The 9,039-nt window shown below is 39.2% G+C and overlaps 1 protein-coding gene across 1 annotated transcript; it reads left to right on the top strand.

Moving 5' to 3' along the window:
- Positions 1-1,412: 1,412 nt before the first annotated feature.
- SKP1 (S-phase kinase-associated protein 1) lies at positions 1,413-7,807 on the top strand. The gene is made up of 5 exons (XM_010074964.1): positions 1,413-1,524; positions 4,012-4,085; positions 5,041-5,184; positions 5,855-5,995; positions 6,542-7,807. Exons 1-5 carry the CDS (start codon positions 1,428-1,430, stop codon positions 6,575-6,577), a joined length of 492 nt encoding a protein of 163 aa, XP_010073266.1. The 5' UTR covers positions 1,413-1,427; the 3' UTR covers positions 6,578-7,807.
- The last annotated feature ends 1,232 nt before the right edge of the window (positions 7,808-9,039 follow it).

Raw genomic sequence — 9,039 nt, 5'->3', positions numbered from 1 at the left:
AATGGAAATTAAAGCAATGAGGATTTCAAGCTGGTGTGAGCTGCTTAATAACATGCCTTGGCCGGGCTCCATTGGACTGGGTTTGTTGCAGTACTGTCAGACTCAGCCCTACTGATGAGCTCCAGGAGGCATTCAGAAAGGGATAATGGAAGTTTGCTGAAAGTGATCCAGCTAATTCAGTTCTGGTAGTTCAAGTGCTACTGTAAGGAACTAGTATGCCTAGCGCTTAGGCTTGACTGGGGAGAACATTTAAAAATTACATGAAATGAATTTGAAATTCTTTGTTTCTAGAGTTTCTCTTTACAGTGCCTTGCAGGCTGTATTTACAAATACATGCTCTAGAGATCTTTAAGCAGGTTACTTGAGGAAAAAAAATAAACTGTGGCAGTGATCTACTGCTAACAAATATTTTGAGTGGTAAAGGAACTTGTAACAAATCCTGCTAGTTTGCTGAGAACTGATTTATAAAATTTATGTGGCCACCCAGTTATGTTTATAATTTCCTTCAGGTCAGTTGGTTCAAGTGCATTGATACCTGAACAGACTTTGTGTTGTTTCAGGCAAAAGTTGTAACCTGCTAGCTGCTGTATTGAATGCATACAAAAACTTCTGGGGTTGTGTTGTTAAATATCTGTAAAGGAGCATTCTTGTAAAGTTAGATTGTTTTTTCTGCTAGTAACATCTTTGAAGTCTGCTGCTTCTATTGTAGGTCTTATCACAGCTTGAAAAACTGTTGAAATAGGTTGTCATCTTCATCTTTCCTAATGCTAACCAAGTGCTGGTCTAACTTCCTATTTCGTAAGAGCTATGCTGAGTGCTGAAAGCCTGCCTTGCAGTGATATATTGCTTTTTAGTGTCTTCAGAAAACCACTTTTCTGAAGAAACCCTTTGATCCTGAGTAACCTGGTCTGTTTGACTCTGGAGCAAGGGAGGCTGGACTAGACTCTGTCTAGAGGGGTTCCTTCCAACCTCAATTTTGTGATTCTGTTCCAGAGGCTATAAATTGAAAACTGTGTTTGAAATCTGACTTAATTTGAATAATCAAAGTGAGTAGCAGCTGTTTGGATTTGAAGACAAGTAGTGTTTTGGAAGGGTTGTTGAAAGATGAAAGATGGCGTAGTGTTGCACTGTAAAAAATATAAGCACTATGGACTAATAAATTTTGTGTATTTTGTGCTTTCAAGTTACAAAAAAATCTCTTAACTGGGTGTTAGGCTTCTTTCTATAAATCTTTGTTTCTTAAGCATGAGGTTTAATGAATTTAGGCCTGTTGATTCAAGCAGTGAATAATCTGAGTGTGCTTTAAGTGGCACTGGACTATCTGCTGTTGGTAAGAAGCAATATAAATAGTAAAGGTGATCTTTGAGTCAGCTGAACTTGTAACATTTGCTGAATATTGTGTGGAAGTAACTGTCCTTCTCTTGTAGATGCCTTCAATTAAACTGCAGAGTTCAGATGGAGAGATCTTTGAAGTTGATGTTGAAATTGCAAAACAGTCTGTAACTATAAAGACTATGCTGGAAGGTAAGAGCGTGGAGCCTTGAGGATCGCTAGCTCGTGCAGAGGTAGCAGTGTATTCGAGGAAGCCTCTGGAACAGGAGTTGTGACCAAAGGAGACAAACTGGTACTGTGCTGAAAAAGGGTTCCCAGGTCTGGGGAGCAGCCTGCTGTCCCATGTCAGAGCAGCTGGAACAATTGTAGCTTTGTTGTTTTGAGTGGATGTGCTCTTGCAGAAAGCTTAAAGTTCAGACCTCTTTAAGAGCACTTACAGGGAGGCCAGTAAAATATAAGCATCCCACTGCCTTGCCTGCAGCCTACTTCAGTTTTGTAAAAGTTAAGCAAACAGAACCTCTAATAATATAAAAACCTCGGTTTATGTAATCATACAAACATCTCCTATGATGTAAATATCTTTTAAATGGGCTGGGAGATAATAAACCAATGCGATGGTTAAAGAGCTAAAGCAAAACCTATACTGTGAGCTTATAGATGCAGTTAAATTATTTGGGATAAATATTTAGTTCTGATCTCCTGCTGACATAAATTTAAAACAAAAGAATGCCTGGTGGGGGAGGAGAAGTCTGCCAGATGGTGAGGATACAGAGCACACTGTGTCTAATCCCTCTAGTGCAAATCCTCATTGTTTACTGTGTTTTCTCCAGCTTTTGGGTGTATTCATGAATTAACTTGGAAAAATATTTTTGCAGATGTACTAAAAATTATATTCTTGGGTATAAATCTTTGTGATACTTTATACATAAGAACAATAAAATAAGGTTGAAATACCCTGAGCATTGAACACTTCCGTTCTGTTAAGATGCTATTGAACATGACTAGCAACATGAGCAGGAAGCTGCAACTGGTTGTAATAAATTAGGGAGCGCAGCCCTGCTCGGTTTTCTCCTGCAAATGCTGTGTCACTGTTGGTGTTTGGTGACACTTGGGTACTAATGAAGGGGAAGTTAATGGGGTGGGTGTTGTAAGCTAAGCACTATAAACTACCCTCCTGCTAGTCTGGGTGAGAACCAGTCTCCTAGTACAGGTGAAATGTATTTGCAGACAGCTGGTTTAACATCAGTTAATAAATGGGAGTCAGGTGCTGCAGCTGGCAGGGAAGGAGCTGAAAGGTGGGGTTGGGTTGAGCATTGTGAGACCACCAGTGAAATCTCAATTTTCTGGTAACAGATGAAATGGCTGTTTTGGAGGTGATGGGGTTGAGTTGAGCAGAGTTAATTCAAGCAATATCTCAAGCTTAGTCATTTCCCCATACTGACAACTTTAGACTGGTTATGTCTTGCACCATATCTGCCACCATGTTCAAAGTCTGCATTTGAAGTTTCCAGTAATTGGTGACATATGCAGTATTCCCTTTATTGTCAGTATTTTAGTTTCTGAATCTGTGAAGTTAGTTATTCTAAACAAAAAGTATTACCAATTAATATGCCACTAATAATAGCAGTTGATTTGCCTGCATACAGAAGTACATGCTGTTTTAATATCTACAAATTTGATCAGAGCTGATGTTGTGACAGTCATCTGTTCTTAAAAATGAAGTTCCTTGGTGATGTAGAATTGGCTCAGGTATGCATGTAATGAGTGAATGTTTGTGTAGTTACTGAATTGCATAACTTGTAATGAGACGTTAATCTTTGACATCTAGGGTGTCACCCAACTGCTAGCATTTGTATAAGAAAAAAGGCATATTCCCTAATCAAAGATGGCAAATGTGGTCTTTGTTCTGTGTACCAAGTCAAAATTTTAATAGTTTTTCTCTCAGTTTTTTACTTTGATTCCTTAATCATATCGAGGGGACAAAGTGACAAACTTTATCCAAATTTACCTTGAGCATGCTGACAAGCTTTTAAAACAAGTGTCAGAAGCATGCTTTATAAGTGCTTTTTTGACTGAAGGATTTGTGCTGCTGTCATGCCATGTGAACCTCTTCAGCTGGTGGGAATCAGTGCAAGTGCTTCAGAGGCCAGGTAACTGCCATCCCTGTGTCTACAGCATCTACTGCTCCTATGGAGGACAGAACATTGCCCCTGCTTACCACCGTAGATCTCAATTCTTATTTAATAACAAATTGAGTGGGAGATCTCAACAGAACACTTTGGTTTAACTTGTGGACTGAACTGTTGAAAGTGGTAAAAATACACAAATATTTGATTCTTCAAAATACCCTATTCCCAGAACACTGAACTAGCCAGTTCTGCTCTAACAGGTAACTGACTGCTTAACCGATGGTTTGGTGATGCTCTCATTTGATGAGGCAGCATTATTAGCTCCTTAGTCTAAACTTGGTATAACCTAGTATGCATAATGCAACTGTGGTTCCACAAAGCCTCATTGAAGCTTTCTAAAAGCTTCTGAGCTCGCCAGTTGGAGATCCTTTGCTACTGATCCATTCAGCTTCAGTGTCGTTACAAGAGTGGAGAACTGGTGAAGCAGCCCAGTTCAGAGAAGAGTAAATGGTTGTGCCTGCTGATTGCTTAGTCATCTTTCCATTTTTAGATTTGGGAATGGATGATGAAGGTGATGATGACCCAGTCCCTCTTCCAAATGTTAATGCAGCTATCTTAAAAAAGGTAAGATGCTGACAGTGGTGGTATTGTAGGACAGTAGTGAAATGTGAAATTCATGTTGGAGTTGGGCATTATGAAATATTGTGTTAAATACTTCTCTTACTCTAGCTACAAGCTTAATCAATTTGAGGTGCATGAACACAGAATCTAGGGTATCTGAGACCTGGGGTGGGGTGGGCAGGCAGCTAATGGTAGAAGACCTACAGGGGTGATCTGGAGCAGCAGCTGGAGGCCAGGCAGGCTTGTTGGGTCAAGTGAGAAAAGCGAACAAGTATAGTGCTGCCTAAGATGCTTTTTGCTCTGAAATAGGAAGTGTTGTGCCAAAATAAGTGCTGGACTGTTTTGGGATAAATACAGGGTTAGGAATTATTTCCTAGTGAACATACACATAAATAACTTCTAACTTGTGATGTCTCAGGTTGGCAAAGTGGAACAGGATTTTACTTGCAGTAGATCCCTACTCCTTTAATTGTCTGGGTGATGAGATGGTGTTTTTTTAAAAAAGCACCAAGCTTCGGAACATGCAGACTTTTGCCAGGTGAACTTTGTACCGTGGTGAACATGTCCGGCTGGTTGGTAGTTATTTTTTTCCCCTCTGTAGTATTCTGCTTCATAAGAATTGTTTCTGCAAACAGATTAAACACTGCAAAATGAGGGTTAGGTTTCCTTTGTGCAGTCTTAACATGTGTTAGCACAGGGTTTAATAACTTCATAACACCAGCACCTTGCTTTTAAGATAAGTAATTAACAAGGTACTGTCTCAGATGGGATTCTTGAAGGCTGTTTTACTTCAGGATTCAGGATCAGTTGTTCTAAGATGAAAATATTGGGCAATGAAGCATACAGTATTCTAATATTAATCTAGAGAAGAAGGTACAGTTCTTCTAAAATGAAATTATAGCTGTGGTCTAATGGGAGAATCATTTGGATAAAACTTTAATATCAAAACCATAATTAGGTGATTCAGTGGTGCACCCATCACAAGGATGATCCACCTCCTCCTGAGGATGATGAGAACAAAGAAAAAAGAACAGATGACATCCCTGTGTGGGATCAGGAGTTTCTGAAAGTAGACCAAGGAACACTTTTTGAACTTATCCTGGTAAGTATCCTCAAGAAGTGTAAAGGCTCTGCCTGGGAAGTGTGCTCTGTTTGTGTACTTTTTGTGCTTCTTGAATAACTTCTTCACTGGGGGGATGTGGGGAGGGCAAGTAGTTATGGCAATTGTCTGGCTGAAATTGTTGGGATGTTAGAATGCTTGTTAATCTAATGCTGGGCAGTAGATTAAACTTGTTCATTTATCAAATAATATACTTTTCTGAATATGGGGCCCTACAGCTGTCTTCTTTCTTGTGACTCGAGTCTTAGTTGAGGGTTTATTACTGAAATGGAGTTCTGGAGCTCTGCATACAACTTAAAATCTTGCTTTGAATTTTAAAATCTGTATCTTATGTTGTTCTGTGAGCCAGCATTACTTGTCTTAGCTAGTTAACAGTGCTTCAGCACCGAAAATCTCAGATGATTGCAGGCTTCTGAAAGCCCTTTGTAAAAAAAGAGGTGGGAGGGTGTCTCTTGTAGTACAATTACTTTCCCTTCTGTTTGGTGAGTGAGTTGTAGGTACTGTTACTTTGAGGTTCCAGCTAAAGCTTCTTAAAGTGGAGAGGATCTGTTTGCACTTATGCTTACACTGAAATTGTAGAATAACTTTGGGAGTACATCTACAGAGGCAGAATATTGATATAGAGGCTTTAATTTTGGCAACTCTTCTACAGGCTGCAAATTACTTGGACATCAAAGGTTTGCTTGATGTCACATGCAAGACAGTTGCAAATATGATCAAGGGGAAAACTCCAGAAGAAATTCGCAAGACATTCAATATTAAGAATGACTTCACCGAGGAGGAAGAAGCACAGGTACTTGATCGGGTCTAATTATAATTTAGCGGGTTTTTTTGGTGCTGAATTGTGTGCTGCTTTATAATTTAATGTGTGTTGCAACTGACTTGTTAACAGTAAACGTAAACTAATGCATCACCTCCTCCTAATTGTGTTGCTACTAGTGTGAGACCTTGCAGTGCTTGCAGCCTGTTACCTGAAAAGGTCACAGCAAAGCATATTTGCTTCCTAGATCAAATGTATGTCTGGTACGAAAGCATGTACCATTATTTGTGGCAAAATTTGTTTGCTGCTTTGGAGCTGTAGTAAGAATGCTAGTCCATTCACTTTACTTGGTGGAAAAAAAATATAGATCAAATCTAGGCATGAGAAAGTTCTTGGTTTGTATTGATAAACAGATCAGTTTGAAATTCTGACTTTCTAATTACAAACCCTGCATGAAAAATAAAAGCTGCTTCTGAGTTTATGCCATCCTGCAATATGTAATCCAGAATGCTTATGTTAATTTACAGCTAACTTCTAGAAGTTCACTGTACCATATTAATAATTGAAATGTTCTTTTAGGTACGTAAAGAGAACCAGTGGTGTGAAGAGAAGTGAAGTATTGTGCCTGACACTCGAACACTGTAAGGATTGTTCCAAATACTAGTTGCACTGCTCTGTTCATAATTGTTAATATTAGACAAATGCAGCAGCAAATGAAGTTGTGTTAGCAGGATATTGTTCCCTTTGCATGTGTAGTGTTTTTTTGAGTACAAAGTTAAATCTTCTGAGTTTTTACTAGTGTAATTGGATGTCTTTTTACTTTCCTCTGCAATGAATAAAACTGAACTAAGTGTGGATTCTGTATGGAAAGTAGCACTTCAAGGTTATAATTTTCATTACACTTCTAAACTGCTCAAGTCCAGTTATAATGCTAAGGATTGACTCCTTTGTAAATAAAACCACCTATGACTTCTTCCTCAAGAAGAAAGAAACACTTGTATTTACAGGGTATTGATAGCTTCAGAAAGAAAAACTAGAATGTGTCTTGGGGAACTAGGTAAAGTAAAAAGTTACTGATTTCTTCTTAAAACATTGTCAGGAAAATTAGTGTAACCTAAAGCTATATAACTTTCAAGATGGTTCTTGTCCTACATTTAAAAAAAGGAAAAATATTTGACCACTTTTTTTGTCCTGTTAGTCTTACCTTGTAGACTAGTGACAGATGTGATCTAGAACTAAGCAAGCTCTTGAGTTCAATTTGATTACTTCAACCATGTCTTGAAGACCTGCCTCTAGCTGATTGCAAAGGAACAATGTGTTGCTTTATGCACAGGATGGGTGTGTTTTTATACAAGTTCCTGTTAAAAGTGGAGTCCAGATTTGACCAAAAATGACTGACATTACCAAAGTTAATATTATTGACCTGTGCATGCTATTAGTGGCTGGTTTTTAGGCAATTTTAAACAACCCTTGTGCTGTAGCTCTTTAAAACATGGTTTTATGTGTCCACAGGAAATCTTATGCCTCTGTATGTGGTACTTCAGCTTGTAGAGACTTAAATATTGCATAAAACCTAATGCAATATCAAGCTTATCTTCTTTGGACAAAGCCACTTGCAACTAGTTAAACAGTAACTGGTTTTCTGATTTTTATTTTTTTTTACAGTTCCCTTATAGGGAGTAGGGGATGGTTGTGTGGTAGATCTTTGAGGTGTGCTCTTAGCTTGTATTGCATTCCATTCTCTGTATAAACCTTAGAGTAGAATGAACCTTAATAAACATACTTATCTCACTTTAAATATCAGTGTTTCCCTTCGGAATTAATAAAGGGCTTTTAAACTTATTTGCAAATGGTTCTAGTTATTCGAAGCTAGAAAATCTTGCTGTCGCTTATTACTGAGTGTACAAATCATAGCACAGAGGCAGTGGTTAGTTGAAATAAAACAGACGTAAAGATTTTGTTAAATGACTAATGCAAGCCACTAGTCAGACACAGTGGGCAGCTTCTCAAATTAAGTCAGAAGTTATTATCAAGCAATCCAGATGGATATATTTTTGATGGTTTTTAGGTGATATTTGAGGTAACCATTAATGAAAGCATTCCTAACTTGCTCTAAAGCAGCATTCAAACTCATGCTTTGGATGCAGCTGCTGCTCACATCTGCTTATTCATGAGGTTGCTGGGCCTGCCTTTGTGCTGGTGTGCGTTTTATATGGGCACCTTAGTGTCAGCGGGCATGAAACACTCCAGTGCTAGACTTGGACATATGATGAAGCGTTTCCAACATTCTGTATTGCAAACAACCAACACACCAGTTTCTAAGGGCTATTAGAGAAAATCTTCTGATGACAGTTCTTTGTGGCCATATTTGTAGTTCAGTATTCAGTTTATCCTGGATTCTTACCAGAAGTAAATCTGTGTGACACTTGTGCTCCAGAGTACACTAGTTTCATCCTTGGAGTGCTGTGTTGCTCATATAGGAGCCTATATTGTGTTCAGTGGTGGAAACCTATATAAATCCCTTCAGGTGCTTGTCATCAGAGTAGGATCTGTGTGTGTTAGCAGCCATGGATGCCTCACTGTGCTGTAGGGTGAGATGAAGACACATAGTTTGTTTTCCTCATTACCTTGCTTCTGCTTTGTTTGCATACCTGCATAAAACACCTGTAATCGTGTGGCAAGGCTTGCTAATGAGAACAGCTTGCCTGAAACCTAACCCTTGGTGTCAAATGCTGTAGCAGTGGGGCTTTTGCTGAAGCTCCAGTTGGCTATTGGTACTGGTGCAAGCAGGGAGGTGTAGCATAGTGGCATGCAGGAGAAAGGGCTAGTTTGTGTGCTCAAAGCATTGTACAGCTCTGACAGATTTCAGTATTCTGAGTAGTCCTGGCAGGTAGGATTCCATACCATTATTTTCTCTATTTGAAATTCCCCTGTAGCACTTCCTTCATCCCGTTTAAGTTCTGTAGCTGCCTGGCACGTGTGTCAGTGTGACGTGAGTTGTGGAGGCACACCCTCTCAGCTGTCTTCCCCCTCTTCAGTGCTAGGCTCTAGGGAGCACCCTCTTCATGAAGGTGCTG

The sequence above is a fragment of the Pterocles gutturalis genome, unplaced genomic scaffold, assembly GCF_000699245.1.
Source record: "Pterocles gutturalis isolate BGI_N339 unplaced genomic scaffold, ASM69924v1 scaffold34001, whole genome shotgun sequence".
NCBI lineage: Eukaryota > Metazoa > Chordata > Aves > Pterocliformes > Pteroclidae > Pterocles > Pterocles gutturalis.
This window is presented reverse-complemented; position numbering and strand designations above follow the sequence as displayed.

Coding starts and splice junctions, on each gene's coding strand:
- SKP1 (XM_010074964.1), top strand. CDS start 1,428: ATGCCTTCAATTAAACTGCAGAGTTCAGATGGAGAGATCTTTGAAGTT. Junction 1,525..4,011: donor TATAAAGACTATGCTGGAAG/GTAAGAGCGTGG, acceptor TTCCATTTTTAG/ATTTGGGAATGGATGATGAA. Junction 5,185..5,854: donor CACTTTTTGAACTTATCCTG/GTAAGTATCCTC, acceptor ACTCTTCTACAG/GCTGCAAATTACTTGGACAT.